This window comes from Fringilla coelebs (assembly GCF_963513975.1).
Source record: "Fringilla coelebs genome assembly, chromosome: 3".
NCBI lineage: Eukaryota > Metazoa > Chordata > Aves > Passeriformes > Fringillidae > Fringilla > Fringilla coelebs.
In genome coordinates, this window is record NC_140030.1 from 3,066,565 (window position 1) to 3,084,922 (window position 18,358).

Sequence of the window (18,358 nt, forward strand, 5' to 3'; positions counted from 1 at the left end):
GATAAACTTTAAGGTCCCTTTCAACCCAAATAGTTCTATGAGTGTAGGAATTCGCACTGTATTACCCTCAAACAGAGGATATTCTCCACAAGCACTTACATTCTGCTCACTTTTAATGTGTTTTTATTGCAAACATAGGTGCAGAAAATTCTCCCAGGAGATTTATGTTATCTGAAATATATTCAGTGAAAAAATACTCTGCGAAGTTGGGATGGTACAGTACATTGGCTAAACACAACACAGGAGACTGCTGTCAAAATTAACAGCCAGAAAAACCATGGAAAAAAATTAAATATACATATATATTATAGGGGGTTAGAACAAAATAAGTTTAAATGTCTCTTCCAACTAAAACCACTCTGGTAACCGTACAAATAAAACACATTACAGCATGAAATGAATGTGTAGCGTGTTTTCTTAAATGAATCTGCAAAAGCCCCTCTAAAACCGGGAGCGTGGACAGGCCAGAGGGTGGATGTGACACGGACGAGGAATGAGGTGGAGGCGACGTGGACTCCATGAAGGTCCCAAAACTTCGGGAACAACGCCGCGGGCACACTCCAGAGCAAGCAGCGATCCACAGAGGATCGCAGGAAGCAGCAGGCAGAGCCCACGGAAAGGGACATTTCGGGTTAAAGAGTCACCGAGGGCGCCCGGGGCGCTCCCTCAAGGGAGGCGAGGTGAGGGGAGTAGCCTTGCCGTGCCGCCCGGCAGGGGGCGCGCTCCCCGCCCCTCCCTCCCCGGGGCTCCCTCACCGCCCCAGCGGGCCATGTTGCCGCGCCACCGCCTCCACCTCCTGCTCTTCCTCCGCACCCTCCACGGCTCTGCCTTCGGCATGGGCGACTGGGCCTCCCGCCTGCCGCAGGCGGGCGAAGCGCTGCCCGGCAGGACGCAGCACATGGCAGTGCCAGGTAAGTGCGAACTCCGTTTCCCTTCCTCTCCTTTCCCGTCCCCCGCTCCCGCCCGCCGCCGCCGCCTCAGCCGCGCGCCCCTTCCCCGCTCTCCGCGTGCGCATGCGCGGTGCCCGGCGGCGGGGCGGGGCCGACGCGGCGCGTGCGCGCTGAGGGGCGGGGCGGGGGCGTGGGGAGGAACATGGCGGCGGCGGAGGGGGGTGCGTCCCGTGAGGGGGGACGGGCACAGGGGGGTAAATGTGCCTTGGGGAGGGTTTCTTGTTGAGGTTCGCTCTCGCAGTGACGTTTCTTGTGTGCTGTAAGAATAGGGATGGACGGGTTGTTGGAGTAGCCCGCGAGCGCGGCTCTTGTTGTCCCGGAGAAGCTCTGGCTGCGCCTTCACTGGAAGTGTCCAAGGCCAGGCTGGACGGGCCTTGGGGCAACCTGGGATAGTGGAAGGGGTCCCTGCCCGTGGCAGGGGGATGGAACTGGACGAGCTTTAAGATTCCTTTCCCGCCAAACCATCCTGTGGTTATTTTCCATATTCTCTCTTGGCTATATATGAATTTTATCTTTTATTTTTTACTGAAGCCAGCAACAGGGTTTTAAGCAGATTTTCTTAGCCGTTACAGTTTTTGTTAAATAATAATACTTAAAAATAAAACTATGTCGTGCTGTGTATCTTCGGTGGGTGTTCTAGGAAGAAATCTCTCTGTGAGGGTGGTGGGGCCCTGGCACAGGTTTTCCAGAGAGGCTGTGGCTGCCTCAGGATCCCTGGAAGTGTCCAAGGCCAGGTTAGACACAGCTTGGAGCAACCTGGGATAGTGCAAGGTGTCCCTGCTCATAGCACAGGATGAAATGAGATGAGCTTTAATGTCTCTCCCAACCCAAATAAATTTATGATTCTGTTTGTAAAGTGCTCTTAAGTTCTTAATAATTTTCCCATTATTTTTCTCATTTGAGTAGATGTGTGCTGTCAGGTAAGCAAACTAGCCGCCCAGAATTAATGAATTTACCTTCTGACACTCCTCCTAGGAACTCAGGGTGTTCCAAGATGACTGTCAGTGCTCTTGAGGAGGAGTTTTAGTGGCACTGAGGTGCTCTAACACATTTATTGGATAGTTCACATATGAGGTGTTTGTTGAACAAGGTGTTATTTATATGTATCTTTGCTGCAAGCTCCTATGCACCCTCAAAAGTATGAGAACTTAGGGCTTAAAATAAATAATACTTAAACACCTTAAGTGCATTAGTGCTGGTGGAAGAATTATAAATGGATGATGGCATAGGCCCAGTGGTCAAGAGGATAATAAAATCTTGCATGTTATAGATACTTAGTAAAAAGCTGAAGGTAGTGGTGAAATGAAAGGTAGCAGGAAGAATGTTATTTCTGGTGTAGAGAAAGTGGAGTCAGAGCAGGGGTGCAGAGGTGGGGTTTGTGCAAATACAGCAGTGAGCTCCAGAGATGACAGCAGGAGTGCCAGGGATGGCACCAACAGTAGCACATTGCCTGGACTGAAGTGGCAGCTTCAGGTTGTTTGTTGAGAAAACAGAAGACACAACAAGCTCATTTTATGCTGAGCAGCTGCAGAGATAGAACAATTTTGGGCTGCTGTAGAGAAAGCATCCTGATAAGAGCAAATACAATTTAAAAAATTTTTTTCTGTGGGTAAATGTGGTGCTGTTTATTTAATAGCAGCGTGGCCCTCCAGAGAACTGTCAGTGTTAAGATGTAAATTGCTCAGAAAAGAATGGCAATTAACATTTAGGCTGATGATCAACTCAAGGCTGATTGACCTTGCAGACCCTTGCCATGTTAATAATGTTGTTTGTGAGTGGAGAACCAGAACTGGACCTGGTATTCCAGGTGAATTCTTACCAGTACAGCACAGAAGAGAGGGATTTTTCTTTGCTGTCCAGAGTCACAGTTTGCTTTCTCTCTGAAAATGTGCACTGTGAGCACATTTAACCTGGCATCCAGCAGAAAGAACCACAGCTCCTTCCCAGCAGCTCTGAGATCATCCTGCTCTGGCTGTTGACCTCCCTGAGGTTTCTGTTGGTGTAGACCTGGAGTTGTTCCAGATCTCCTCTGCTGTTTGCTGTGTCTGCTCTGGCTGTGTGTTTAACGCTGCCCTCAGATCTGCTGAGTGTGTTTCCTGTCACATCACTCACTTTGCTGTTTCAGCTATCCCATGATTCTGGCCCCAGCATCAGCCCCTGGGGTCACCTGGTGCCCACCAGCCATGCAGGTATTGATCCCTGCTTTGGAGCCTGCTGCTGCTGCCCATTTTTGACATGTAGGCTGTTCCTCCAGCCAGGACTTTGTCAGCTTCCACAGCAAATGCTGGGAGAGAGGTTGTCAGAACCCTGCTGAAGTCAACATGTGCTACAGCCACTGCTCTGCAGAGCCATCATTTCAGCCTGAAAGGACAGCTCAGCTGGACAAGCATGATTTGCCTTTGGTAAATGTGTTGGTTATTCCTGATTACCTTCTTGTTCCCTGATTGGAAATAATTTCTAAGAGGGCATTCTCCATGACATCTCCCTAGACTGAGCTGAAGCTGAGCATCCTATACCCCCTCAGTTCAGTTTTTCCCTTTCTTAAAAGCAATTGTTACTGTAGCCCAGTTCTCATCATCAGAGATCCTCAATCACTGTGTTTATTATTTCTGATCCATCACAGTGTTCTGATGGCCTCACCAGCAAACTTGGCCTCCCAGCTCTGGGAAAACTCCATGGGGCTCCTTGGATTTGAACACATTTAGCTTCTTTAGGTAACCATAATCCATTTTTCCTCATGTTGTTTGGTGCTTTTCTTTCTCACTGTACCAGCCTGGAGAGGTTTTGGAGCAGTTGTTGTTTCTGGAGACTTGTGCAAAAGAGGTTTTGAGTCTTCGGTCTTTTCTGTGCACACTTCTTGGCTGTCTCCTGGATGCATCAATGCACCTTGATTCTTTCTGAGCTTCTTTTTACTCCTATAATTTTTGTGAACTAATTTCTTATTGCCATTTGTGTCCCCACCTAGGATGAACTCTGGCTTTGGCCTTGCTGATTTTGTGCCTAAATGCTGAGGTGGTGCTTTTCTTTGCCTCCTTTGTTATTTGTTCTGGGTCTGTATTTTAATCCATTAAGCAGCTCTGTGTTTCTGATGAAGTTCTTACTTTTTCTACATGATCTTTTGATCCTTAACTCTCTTGGAAAACTTTTTTTTTTTTCCAAATTCAGACCACCTTGAGGAGCCTTTTTTCTCCCTCTGGCAGCCTCCCAGGGGATTCTACCTCTCAGGGGCTGCAGCTCCAATCTCTGCTCTCTGTGACCAAGGCCCAGGGAACAGCAGAGGCTGTGTCAGGTTTAAGCTGGATATCAGGGAAAGGTTCTTCCCCAAGAGGGTGTCAGGCACTGGAACAGCTCCCCAGGGAATGGTGACATTTCCAAGGCGTCAGAGCTCCAGGAGCATTTGGACAACATGCTCAGGATTGTTGGAGTGTCCTGGGCAGGGTCAGGAATTGGACTCACGGACCCTTGTGGGTCCTTTCCAGCTCAGGGGATTCTGTTATTCCATAGTAATTCCCTATATAAGCCAGAGTTCTGCAAGTAGAAAATGCTAACTCTGTGTACCTTTCCAGCCTTTCTTTTGGATCTCCATCTCCACTGTCTTCTGGCCACTGACAGGACTGTTTCCCTCTGGAGCCCTGTGCTCCAAGGAGTTGTGTTTCAGTAGAGTGCAGCTCCCCATCCAGTCTTTCTGTGCTAGGAATGATTATTCCTACATCCTGCACATAACCTGTTCTGACCCTGTTCCAGCCGTGTGTGCTGTGCCAGGTCTCTGACAGAGGTCTGTGACCACACCTGGACATCAGGTGAGCCAAGCTCTGTCTTAGGGTGCAGACACTTGTGGAAAAGTTCTGCCAGAGCTTTCTGGATCTACAGTATCCATCCTCTTCACCTTCAGTGGTGCTAGCAGCATTTTACTTTCCTAGGTGAAGAGCTGCAGAACATTCAGCTCCTTGTCTCTTGGAGATCCCATTGATTTCCTGCTCCTCATCCTGATGGGATGAAACATCCTTGGAGCTCCTTCCTTGTGCTGCAGCAACTCCATCTGCCACAGCAAAGCTCCCAAAAGTGCTGCTGCCACTGCTGAGACCCCTGTGGAGGAGCACCAGGCTCTTCCCAGGGTTCATCTGGAGGGAGGTTGAAGTTCCAGAATGTTAGTGCACACTGAGGATCCAAGAAAATCATGCAGTTAGACCTGGATAAACTGCTCTGCATTAGCTGAAAGGAGTACAGACATTAGCAAACTTCACTTCCTCGGGTTGAGTTTATCAGGTCTTGTACAAATTTCATAATCTGGGAATTAAAGTTTGTTGTGCAGTTTTCTTTCCTTGCAATACAGCATCTGCATTCATTTTTTAAATTACCCCTTTCATATCCTTGTATAATGGTGCAGTAAGATGTCGTGCTTTATAGTGAAAACACACATTATTTATTGCTCCTACCTTTCTAGCATAACTCTACTTTTCAGAGTTAATTTTAGTTTGATTGCTGCTGAAACATGGCTGTGTTTTCTGAGTATGTGAGGATTTATTGCTTACACTATTTAATGAACTATTTTATTTTATGACAATGGTAGGAGCAGTAGTCAAGGAGCCCTATGACTGTAGACATTGAGTTTTACATGTATATATATATATATATTCACATACACACAGGTTTTTTCTGCTAAATATCCTGATGTGTAATAAATTAAAAGAATAATTAAAAGCAATGTGTAAGAAATGAAAAGAATGTTTTTCCAATGATCAGTGTCAGAGAATATCTTCTTTACACAATCTGTAGTGACTTGACTTTTTTGAGGCAGAGAAAGTCCAGCTCATGGGTGGAGAGCCTTAGGATTGTCTAAACCCATTAGGCCTCTTAGCTTTATAGCTAAAGATTAATAGAGCAGTAATTACAAATGTGAAGGAGGTCATGGTGAATTTTAGTCTGACCTTCTGTGTAAAAAAAAAAAAAAAAAAGGACAGCATGGCCATGAATTAATTCTTGCTTGAATCAGATCACATTCTTTAAAGAAAACATTGATTAGAAATGTCATTTGACAGAGGATCCACATGCTCTCCCTGTTAGTCTTTTTTTACCATTCTTAAGACACTGAACAGAAATTATTGTGGTCAAACCAGTGGCCTGTGGTTTGGTTGGTACTTCCATTTGTCTCACTGCCATGCTCACCATTAAACTATGTCCTCAAAATAAGGAATAAAATGAAAAATATTCATGTTAATTTCCTTTACTGATTAAAAGAATTTGTAATAATGAGCAAATAGAAATTTTTTTTCAGACATGAATTCAGTATCACTGTATTTTAGGTCTAAAATAAAGATTCCTGAGATCATACCTCAGGACAAAACCTCAAAATAAAGTTCATCTTAAGGTTTAGGAGGATTTGTTTCTTCAAAATTTCCACCACTTTATTTATGTGGTACAAGTCTACATAATGAATTAATTAGTTGTCCATTTTTATTGATCATATGAAATTTGGGCCAAAAAATGTGAGACTTGGCTTCCATTGCAGGAGTGTGTTGAGTAGCAATGTCATATGTGGTTTAGCACTTTGCAAATTGCAATTTACCTTTCTAACTCAGAAGAGTTAATTACTTATTTCTTCATTCTAGGAGACAGTTTTTGCCTCAAACACACTCAAGCCATCAATTTCCATAAATTATTAAATTTCATTACAATTTTGTTGTGTATGCCAAGATTGAAAGCAGAATGTACAGCAGAGAAACATCTCACCCCAGTGATTATTTATTATCTGAAAAGACTTCTCAAATTTGTGGTTACAACTTCTTTACAGGTACACCCAGGATGAATTTCCTTGGAAATCCTGCCTATCATGGCTTTTTTTAGTTTTCTAGCTTTTTTTTGTGCGCTTTGTCAGGTAATTATATTCACACACTAAACACCTAATTTTCAAGCCAACTGTACAGCTGTAAATATTGTGCTCTTGTTGGAAAAACAGGAATTGCTTTTAACCCCCCCGTTGCAATTTACATTTTGGAAGGTGCTGCAAGGAGAAGCAAAGATTTAAGTCAATATAAAGAGATTTTTTTTTTTTTTGTTTGTGTGTGCTTTTTTGCTCTTGGCAGCTGGAAAACACCAACCCAGAGGAAGTTAACAGGCACAGAGGATGCTGGAGAGATGGAAAGCATACAGGAAATATATTTACAGAGCTGCACATCCAGCTGCCAAATGCTGCTTTTGAGGTGGAATAACCTTGCTGGAATCACCCTGCGCTTACTTATCACCTCTCACTACATCCCAAGAGAAAGGGTGACATCATTGATCACTAAACCCCTCAAAAAAATACAACAAAAAAGTGGGGGGAAAAAAAAAAAAAGTCTGTTGTTCGAGTCCCTGGAGTTCCTGGAGCTCTGCTTAGCATGCGGCTCACAGCCGGGGGTGCGGAGGAAGCGCTCCCGGGGCTTCTCCTGGCAACAGCCCGGGTTGCTGGGAGACAGCAGCGCCTAAATGGGGAGAAACTTCACCCAACTGGCAGCCTCGTGCATCCAAATGAGCCTTGCTGGAGGCTTCTCGTGCTGATGCTGTAATTTCCCTCTCCGAAATGAAAAAGGAATGCAGAGGATCTTTACCTAGAGAGTTGTGTGTGGATGCTGCTCTGAGGGATCATTCAGAGTTGTGTAATAAAAGAGGATAATTATTCCTGGGTGAAGGTGGTTGTGGTGTGCAGGGTTCAGGAGCTTCTCATTGCTGCTGTTTTGAAAAGGGATGTCATTTGCCAGATTTGGGGTGTTAAACCTATCAGTTACCAGAGTTAAGCACAAGGTTGTATTTACTCAGGTTATTTTTCCTGACTAGAGAATATTTAATTGGATTTTGTGTGAGTGCTGGAGTACATTTGGCTGCTTTGGCTGATTGTGTCCATTTATCTTTAGTGCAGGAATGACCCTGCACTACACATTTAGGTAACGTTGTGCCCTGGATCCCACATGTTCCTCCATAATTAAGTAAATTAATATCCCAGGTACAGGAATTCAGTTTCCCACTGCTTCTCTTTCCACAGCAGGTAGAGTGTGGGGCAAACTCTACATTGCAGGAGGAGCAGGGTGGGACAGAGCACTGGCAGGGGCTGGGTGGTGCTGCAGGAATACCCAGAGTTTGGCTGTCACGGGTAGACATTTAAATCAGGGAAATTGTGCCCAAAATGCTGTTTTCTTCCACTGGCTGCAGGAGGGTCCAGTGACCAGTGCAGGGTCCAGTGACCAGCTCACATGAAGGTGTCTGTGTGATAACCAGCCACAGACAGAGCCCTGGCTTTGCTGCATTAATGACCTGTTCATGTAGTTGATATTCAGTGTAAAGCCTTTTTTTAAAATTTATTTATTGCACAGGGTCAAAAGCTGTATTTTTATTTAACGCTCTACACCAAATACCAGTTCACAGAATCAAAGTTTTTTCCTTTACTTTCTTTAATTTTCCTGGTTCATGCTCATATACAATATTGCTAATATTGAAGGAATTTCCAAAGTCAGGTTATCCAAATGAGATGTAAGTTGTTTACACATGGAGCTGCAGAGGTGCAGCATCTTTAGTTCTTTCAGAATACACCAGGAGTAAATAATAAAAGTCCCCACTTTAATTGATTTGAGAGAAGATAAGTACAGAATAGCTCTTAAGGCAGATTTAAGGTAGCTTGAATATTTCAGGTACTAATTCCTGTGTCTTAGTCCTTCTCTGTTTCTTTGATATACAGTACTTCCTTTTGAATTTTTTCAGCTTTAAAAGATTCTCTGGTTTAATTAATATCTTCCTGTCAAATTTATACCTTCAAATTACACTGGTGTACATTGCTGTAACTTCAGGCTTATGTACTTTTTATTGAATTTATTTTTACTTTGCAATCATTGAATTATTTGGCTTGTAATTTATTGTGTGATAGGCATTGCTTTATCCTTCCATGCTTATCTTTTAATTATTATGTATAGAATTTCTGTGATATGGATACATTTGATTATTGTACTTATTTTGTTGCAAATTTTTATGATCCATATGAAACTTGCATTTAAAATTCCAGTACAATTAAAATAATGCACATAAATAAGCCCTTAGTACAAATCAGATAAAAAACCTGTGCAATAAAACCCATCACAATCCAGGGATGGTTATTGCAGTTTCTTATGTATTGCTTGTAGTTAATTCCTGTTGCATATAAGGCAAAATTGGAATTAGTGGAGATTGTTTGGGTCTTTATTTTAAAGATAAAATCTTCTTTTCTGTTGAGAAATGTGGCCAGGCAGATGATACCTGTATTTTTTACTGTAGTTTCAGCTTGATAGCTCAGGAATTTGACTTTCTAGGAGTCTCCAGAGATGCTTTAAGGAATGTCCAGATTTCAAGAACGGCTGAGAAGCAGAACTCCAGTGGAAACTAATTTTTTTAGTGTCCTCAACGTGAGACAGAAATCCTTCATCTTGAGGACATTTGTTTAGACTTGAGGACTTTGGAGGTAGAAATTTGGTGCCTGAAACTCTGGCTCAAAACTTTTAGGAGCCCAGTGAGGAATGAGAAGTGTTGTGCAAGGGACAGACAGTGGAAGTGTCTTCGTGTTTCTGACATTGCCCATCACCGTTTACAGGCTCAGAAATGCACTTTTTGGCTCATCAAACATTCAACTCCTGAAAATTTCATCCCAGAGCTCCTAAAGTGGGAGGAGGAATTGAGGGAGTCTGGCATTGATGACTTAACAGGCTGAGGGAGGAGAGGGGTGACTCCAGACAGCCCTTGGTGGGACTGGCAGGGACTGGTGTACGGCAGAATGGGATAATCCAGGTTGGAAGGGACTTCAGGAGATCATTGAGATTGGGATCAGTAGATTGGCAGCTGATCTGCTCCTCTTGGAGAAAAAATTTTTGCAATCATGTGTTCCACCCAAATGTTGAGTTTAGGTTTTAAAAAATGGCAAAATTCCACGTCAGGGAATCTGGCTGATTTAGCAAACTGCAATAAGATTTCATCTAAGATCATCAGAATCAAAATAACTGCACCAGAGATAACATTACAATATATAGGGTCTGTGTGGACTATTTATATTGCTTCTTCCTTTTGTTTATGTTCTTCCTTAAGGATTCTTCTTCTTGCCCTGAACAAGGATATTCAAACCTTCTTCTGCACTTACTGAGCTTGTCCTGGGGAGCAGCAGAGATAAAATCTCATCTTGAAGAGGTTGCACTCAGACAACTTCTAATAAAATAAGCTTCTCACAGAATAATAATGCTTCATTTCAGTAGGACCTTGAGTGACAATTTTCCGAGTTACCACTCAGAAAGGGAACAGGAAAGGGAAGAAATGAGCAGGCAAAACAAGTGTAGAGAGTGGATTCTTAAGCAGAATGTTATAATATGTTCTAATATGTCTTTATATGAAGAAGAAAAATACTCAAAAGATGACCTAGAGATAACTTTACAGTTGATAGTAATTTCAGAAAGTCAGAACTTAGAGAAAATCCTTTTCTTAAAGCAGTTTTAGGATGTTCTGACCCTCCACTTTGTTAGAATTTCTTATAAATCCACTCTTACATGGGTATAACTGCCCTAGAGTCCAGCTGCATCCTCTGGAACGAAGGAGCCTGACCAACAGCCCATCTGTTTGCCACATTCAGTTCTGAAGTTCTGCTTCTGAAAGGTCTTCTCATGTTGTTGGCAGCTGAACACAATTCCTGTTTAAAACCCAAGATTTGAGCCCTGAAGGGATTTGGGGTAGGACCTCACACCTCTTATCTTCCTGTTGAGTGGCTTTAATGCATTTGTTTTCTTACCAGTTGTCTACACTTCTTGCTGTTTGATGTAACCTGGTCACTTGTGCCATCTTAACCCTCTTTGCTTTTCAAATGACCTGAAAGACACCGTCTTTTACTGGAGGAGAATCTCATCCCACACAGGAAAACCTGGATGCAGCCTAATGCTGCATTCCAGGGTGGGAATTGCAGATTGTTTCTGTGACTGTGAATGTGCCCCTCGCTAGGGACATGGAGATGATTCAGATCATCCTTAAATCTTTGGAGGGATCCTGGGTCTGGCCTTTCCCTGATCAACCAGTACATTCCTCTGAAATTCCTGGATTTGGTACCATTCCAAGTTGACAGTTGGGCACAATTTCGTGTTTTGGAAGTTGATGGCTGTGCCTGGGCTGGTGACACAAATCAAGAGGATGGGATATGGAGGAGCCATCAGCAGGATTTGAGTGTCTCTATATCCAGTCCTTGGTGGTGTGGAATTGCAGGCTCCCACACCCAGCCTTTTGCATGATCTCATTTCTCCTTAAGTCCTTGTTTAAACTTTCACACACCAATTAAAACCTACTCAGTGTTTGATTTTGTTTATAATAAGTAAAAGCAAACTTTTTGAAGGAGAGGCAAAAAAATCATCAAATGTGTATTTAATCCTTTTGGATACCTGTGCACAGATGTTCCCAGGTACTCCTGTTGTGAAAGTATTAAATATAATGGAAGTGGAAAATAAGGAAAACCCAGCACTCTCTGGGCTGATGTCTGGGTGAAGATGAGGAATTCTGAGATACTGATCTCTGTAGAACCATTTAAAATATTTAATTAGTGAAAATTCAGTTATTGAACACAAAGCACTTTGTACCTGAATTTTACAATAAATCCCTTTATTAGTGCAGAACAAAGAATGTGCTCTTATTCCTGATACATGGAATTATGAGAGCCTAACTGGACCAAATTTTGGATGAATTCTCTTAGTTACATGATTTTTTTAGAGCCTCCACTTTCATAATAATTGAAGATATTTGAGATTTTCTAGCCACAAGTCTATTTTCACTCCACCCAAGTTGACTGTGAGTGGATTTTATTAATAACTATTTCTACCTCAAGTTCCATACATATATTTTTCATGTTGCATGCTGCAAACTTTTTAAATGCCACTCAGCCCTACCTGTAACTGTTTTTCTCTTGAAAACTAAAAGGAGATAATAAACAATTAATGGTACCAATGGTATTTAAAAAATCCATGTTACACTTTATATTGGAGGTGTTCAGGGTGGTACTGGATGGAGAGAATGGGAAAATATTTTAACCTAGGAATGCAAATTCTGTTTTCTATGCTCTGGAAACCATCTGGTCTTAAAGGAACTGAAGAAGAGCACATTTAGTGGAGACTGACCCATGGACTTGGAATTCAAATTGGGGCAGAATGCCAGCACATGATGAGCAGTTGAAGGATAATCCCACGGTGATTTTAGGAAGTTGTTGACAGCTTCCCATAGAGTTTGGTCTTGTCGTTTATTTGCCTTGGAAAGCTGGAGGACTCCACCCCACAGTGTGACAGTGCCAGCCCTAAACCCACTGGGCTCGTGGATCCGCTGCTTTGATTTTCACCTGGATTCAGCTGGAACCCTCCATTCCTGGGGCTAATGTTTTCCATGGCATGGGAAAGACCACAGTCAGGCGTACATGATGTTGTCAAAATGATAAATGGTAAGTGCAGGTAGTAGGGGGGCAGCTGCCAGGAGGACACAGCCCATCCTGGACCAGAACTAATTGGGGATGTGCAAAACTGTGCAAAACAAGCTGCTAAAGGTGGGCACTGTATTGACTGACCTAGGGAATCTGAAGGACCTGAGGCCCTTGCAGGTCTAGTCCTTCATGTTCCATTTTTTTCATGAATTGATAGGACTTCATTCTTGTGTTCTTGTATTTTTTTTTTTTTAATTTTATTTGGTTAATTCTTGAAATGTTGACTTCAGCTCTCACTGTCGTCCCTTGCCTCTTCTGGGTGGCTGCAATATTCCTTTTTTTCCTTCTCTCAGTATTCATTTTCATTTTGTTGGTCTCTATGTGACAGCTACAGTCACTCACTTTTATGTTCTTAGAGCTTCCCCTGTGTTTGGCTGTTTAATAATAAACCCCAGAAAAGTAGAGAGTCAACAGGAAATTCTTTGTCATCATCTCTGTATGAGCAGTCCAGGTAAAAGGAGCCTTTCTCCTGTCACATGATCCACTTTCACCCTTCAATAATAAATCAGCAAAGCATCTGGCTCCAAAATTAGACTCCTAAAAACCTCTGGCTTGTCCTCAGAGGCATTGGCTTCACTTATCTCTAATGGAAATGCCCACAAATGATAACAGGTGTTTGATAGCAGAAAGACTGATAGAGTTAGCCATGATATACCAGATATTCTAATGTGTTTATTTTCAAAATAAAATATTTTGGGGATCATCACAGCCTGACTGACCTCGTGTCATGTGGTCAGGATGAAGCATTACACAGCTTTCATTGGGCCATGACACTGAGGTGTCCAGCAAGGAAGAGAAAAATGGAAATAAAAGCTATACCTGACATTTGAAAGTAACTTTTTGGGGTTGTATTCCAAATAGAGCAGCTTAAATGAATGAGTTACTTCTGAAGTTTTCCACCTGGGAGGAGGGAAATCATTTCCCCTTCACAGGTGCACAGGGACAGGTGTCCAGGTGTACCACAGTGGGGAGACACAGAGGCATTTGAGAGAGATGGAAAAATACATGGATACAGGGAATATGATGACATCAGGAGGCTTTCACTGGGAGAATTTTAGATTAACAAATTCCAGGGCATGAAGGTAAGATGCATAAAAGATCACAGAATCATTAAGGTTGGGAAAGAGCTCCAAGATCATCAAGTCCAAGATGGAAAAAAAAGCTGCAATGAATGATGACCAAGGCACAAATCAATGTTAATTTTTCTCCTAATTCTTCAAGGAAGGACCGGTGATAGCTAAGATACTGCAAAAGGACAAATTTGGGGATTTTTCTCTGAACATGGGGATATAGATGGTGTTGAAGGACAGAGCTTCATGTGGTTCTGTAATGGTAAACATCAAAGGTGGTAAAATTTGGACTGGAGATGGATAGGAAAATACTTGGAGTGATGAGAAATTTGAATCTTTCCATATTTTGTGCATTGGAAGAGAATAACATCAAAGAAACATCACCAGGACAGCTGGAGAGAGAAGAATGCTCAGGAGAAACATGTGAGGGTGGAAAAGCACTTTATGGAGTCACTAATACAGAACCTGGTGTCAGGTCCAGTTATCTGGAAGCTGAGTACTGGATTATTGCAGCCTTCCAAGGAAAAATCCATAGACTTTGTGCAGGAAGGAAAGGCAAGGGCTGACTTCAGAACTGTGGGAGACAACAAGAAGAGGAGCAAACTGGAGAAACTGAGGGGGGAACACAGTGAGAACCAGGCAGAAAACATGAAAAAAGGGCCCAAAACAAGATGTGAAGAAATTCTTATGTTTTCTTCTTGTCTGGAGGTTACTGAACACTCAATTCATCAGGCTCGAAACTTCTTTATCTGAAGGAGGAGAAGTGAAGGAGGAGAAATGAGTTCCATTGAGAGATAGCAACACCTTGGACAGGAAGATACATCTTGGAAGGCGTCACAGAGGGAGCTGGGAGCAATTCCAGTGGAGTGGTGCAGTTGGAGTCCTTAAGAGGAGAGAGGGAATTAAGAGAGCTGCAGTGAAATACATCTTGGACAAAAGGCTTTAAGGCAGGAAGAGTGGGCTTGTTCCTGTGCACAAGATCCACTCTTGCTGGGTCCACTGCCTTTGGAGCAGTATTTTGAGGGATAAAATAAGGTTCTTCATCCTGTTAGCAAATTCTTTTCAGGAAAACATTTGGCTGCTCAGGCATATATTTGTTTTTACTGCCTTAACTTTCACTAAGAGTAATGAAGGGATAGTTAAAATAGTGCATCTCTATTGGAATCTTATATATATTTTTAGTGTTGTTGGAGTCCCCTGTTGTTAATGCATACATTTTTTGAAGGAAAACTAATTAAAAGCTGAGCATTTAATAGTGACTGCTGCAGTGGTGTAGCCTTTCAGAGTTAATTCCGCTGTCAATAATTTCCATGAGATCTTTTTGTTCCCGTGCTGATGCCTGATGGTCTTTCAGTGAAGGCAAAGCAACACATTAGAGTTTGCTGTCAAGTGCACAAAGAAAAGAAATAGAAAGATTATGCATTGATTTTTTTTCCCAAGTTGGCCCTGTCATGAGGATGCAAGGTGCAAATGAGAGAGTGTGCAATATTTTGATGCAAAAATGGGATTTTAAAGTTAATGGTGTTTCTTCTGGAGTTGAGAGGCTACTGGGAGAAACATGGGAGGGTCTGTTACAATCATTGGAAACAAGACAGGGGGAACATTGTGTGGATGCCTGAGGTCTGAAGGGCAGAGAATGAACCTGTTTTTTTTGGTTTTTCTGTTTAAATCATTAGATAAGGTCACCCAATCTCTGACAGAACAGAACCTTTAGAAACAGAGAGGGATTTCCTTGGACACTGGGGGAAGGAATTGTTCCCTGTGAGGATGGGGGGATCTTGGCATAGGTTGCTAAGAGAAGCTGTGGCTGTCCCTGGATCTTTCCAAGTTTCCAAGGCGAGGCTGGACAGGGCTTGGATCAACCTGGGATAGTGGAAGGCGTCCCTGCCCATGGCAGGGGGTGGAACTGGGTTATCCTTAGTGTCCTTTCCTGTCTGAACCATTCTATGATCCTGCGAACTTCTGGGACTCTCTATTGAATAAACTTAGAAAATTAAACACTTCACGAAGGTTTTTTCCCTCAGAATATTCTATTTAGCTCATTAATGTAATGCATGTATTTTAAAAAGTTGGCATTTTGCCTTGGCAAATAGCTTGAAGATAAAAGAAAGTTTATTCCTGTAATTTTCCTCACATGAATTCTTGTCATTTAGAGTATCTTGAATGAAGTTCCAAATATAATTTTCTATCCTTTAAGTCTTGCAACACATCAGAAAATTTCCCACAAGAGTTGACTGTTAATGCTGAGCCATTCCTGCTCTGAGTACCACAAGAACTTGAGCTGTTGAATTAACAGATGACATCATTGGTTCTATGGATCTGGGGAGATTTTTTGTGTATGAGCTGGGATCCGATTTCTTATTAATTTTCAGCTGCTTTTTAATAATGGTGGAATTGACAAGACTGGTTGTTTTCAAGCCGGAGTTCAGATAAAGTTAAAATGTGCGTGACTTCTGAGTGTGATCTTAATTCAAATCTATACGTCTCCTGCTCCTGGCACCTTCCCATGATTCTGGGGAGGAGAGAATGAAAACACATTATTTTAAGGAGTATTTGGTGCTTATTAAAATTACACATAACGCCCGCCTTCCAAAGAGTCTTGATTTACTGCAGGTTGTTCATGTGTCGCATGCGGACATTTTTAGCGAGCAGATTTCTTATCCCTGCGAGAACAGGGAATGGCTTCCAGTGCTCCACGATCCGGGAGCACAAACGTTGCATCCATTGTAAAAGGTAGGGAACCATGAAATCTATAAAGCCGATTTGGCAGGAGCAGCGGCTGTTGGTGCCAAGATTTGGTTACTGACCCACAGTTTCCTGTTTGGAAATCTATTAATTGATTCGCAAAGAGCATCTTTTTGGAAAACAAGGATTCAGACAGGCTGGCACAGGCTGGAGCTCCGCCAAGACTGCTCGGGAAGGTTGCCATGCTGGGAGCGAGCGAGCGAGAGAGCGAGAGAGCGAGCGAGGCGAGGGAAGAAAAAAAGGCAAGACTTGGCACAGCTCAGTCAAATCAGCTTCTTTTGTCTGCTGTCTCGGCTTGAGCTTCGCGAAAGAAAACCGTCCTGGGGTACAGAAAAACTCACAACTTTTTTTTTTGGTTTTCAAACTTCCGTCGCTTTTTAAGTCTCTTGGGCTCTTGGGAAGTGGTGGTGACATTAAATGACGTCCAGTTAGCAGTGAGCAGAGAAATAAAAGCTTTTAATGAAGCCTCCACAATGTCAGTTTGTACATATGGGAAATACGATATTTGGTGATTTTTTTTTTTTCCCCCCCTATGTCTGATTAAACTGTAAGGGAGCCGAGTAACTTGGAAGATTACAGAGGGAATGTGTAAATAAAAGGGAGAATTTTCATTTTTTTGCAGCAAAACAAAAACTTTTCATCGACACAAACATGCTTTAAAACCGAACCTGACCTCCTTCGGAATACGTTCGGAACGGGAATTCCAGCGTTTCTCTCGACAGAAACGAACTTTTAATGGAACCTCCTTAAAGATTTCATCTGACCCAGCAGTGAAGTAAGAGTAGAGAGAAAGTTGTGACTTCAATAGAAAAGTGAGTATGTTCTTAAAGCCACAACGTTTGTTTTTGCTGCTTGGTGCTGTCCTGGCTCCATGTCCCAGCCTTTAGGGACAAACCTGAAGACCCAGCAGGACACGCCGAAGACACTCAGGCTGTGCCTGAAGGGCAAAATCAGAGCGTGGTTATTCTGCTCCTGCTCTCAAACATTCCCTTCAGTGCATCTTCCTAGGGAGCCTCTGGAATCGCTGAATTTTCTACTTTTAGAAGCAACAAGAGATGGAAAAATATCGGCTGCTGCCAAGTGAGGGATGTTTGAAGATGACACAGTTGATGGCACTGGATACGGAAACTTCAGTTTGTAGTTACAGGACCTGTTTGCTGCAAACAGTGAAAAAATCTGCTCCTTTCTCAGGAATTAAAAGAAAACGGACTAAAAAAATCAGTGACGGCTGAAGCGTGGACGCTTTACGATTTCAATAAAATGAGGGACCTAAAAGTCCATTGTTTTCTCCAAAGGTGCCTGGTTTTTCAGGGAGAGAGGTACCTGCCTTCTGATTTCCTGGGAGCAAATATGATCACACTGCCTATTAGGCCTGGATGTGCTGGGATTATCCTCCTGCTGCTGTGACAATCAGCATTATTATTTCAGGGAGTAACTGTAAACCGTAGATTTTTATGGATCGGCTTCGCTTGGAGTAAGTATTACCCTATCCTTAAAAACTGGATTGTTCAGCCTGAGATGTGCAATTCCTGGCATGCTGCACAAGTACATTTCCCTCATTCTTCCCTACTGAAGGGAAGAAACCACGTTAATGGGAAGGTTTTTAATAGGGAAGTGTTTGTGTTTTAACTGTGGCGTTTGGATTGTGAGACTGCTAAAATTAACTGGTCTTTTTGATGATGGCAAAAACTTGGGTTACTTAATATTACATTGAATTGGTTTCTTAGCAAGATCTGTCTGCTTTTTTACTACATCAGTGAGCCTTTTGAAAGATACTGTAGTTAAATAGTGGGTAAGATGCTGTTGTGCTTAATATTTGGTTCACTGAAACATTTTAAATATTTGGTTCACTGAAACAAAACTCTTAGGGAGTTTTGAGGAAAAAATTGTATTATTCTGTCTTTCTAAATCCTTAAAAGATATCCTCAGCAGCTCTGTGTGGGAATAGCTATGCCGTGGGGGATTTCAAATGGATCCTGGGTGGAAGGGGAGTGTTTGGAGGAGTTGAGTTCTGCTCTCTGTGTGGTTCTTGTCTGTTGTTCCTGCGCAGGCATTGCCATGGGATGTGCTGGGCTGAGTTTGCATCACAACAGTGCCCTAAGTTT

At 42.6% G+C, this 18,358-nt stretch overlaps 1 protein-coding gene across 1 annotated transcript in view; it reads left to right on the forward strand.

Moving 5' to 3' along the window:
• Nucleotides 1-766: 766 nt before the first annotated feature.
• The window catches only part of MSRA (methionine sulfoxide reductase A), a 235,343-nt gene continuing 217,751 nt past the window's right edge, over nucleotides 767-18,358 (forward strand). The window contains exon 1 of the mRNA XM_084202547.1: nucleotides 767-911. Within this exon, the coding sequence (XP_084058673.1) occupies nucleotides 770-911 (142 nt within the window). The 5' untranslated portion in view covers nucleotides 767-769. The remainder of the gene's footprint in view (nucleotides 912-18,358) is intronic.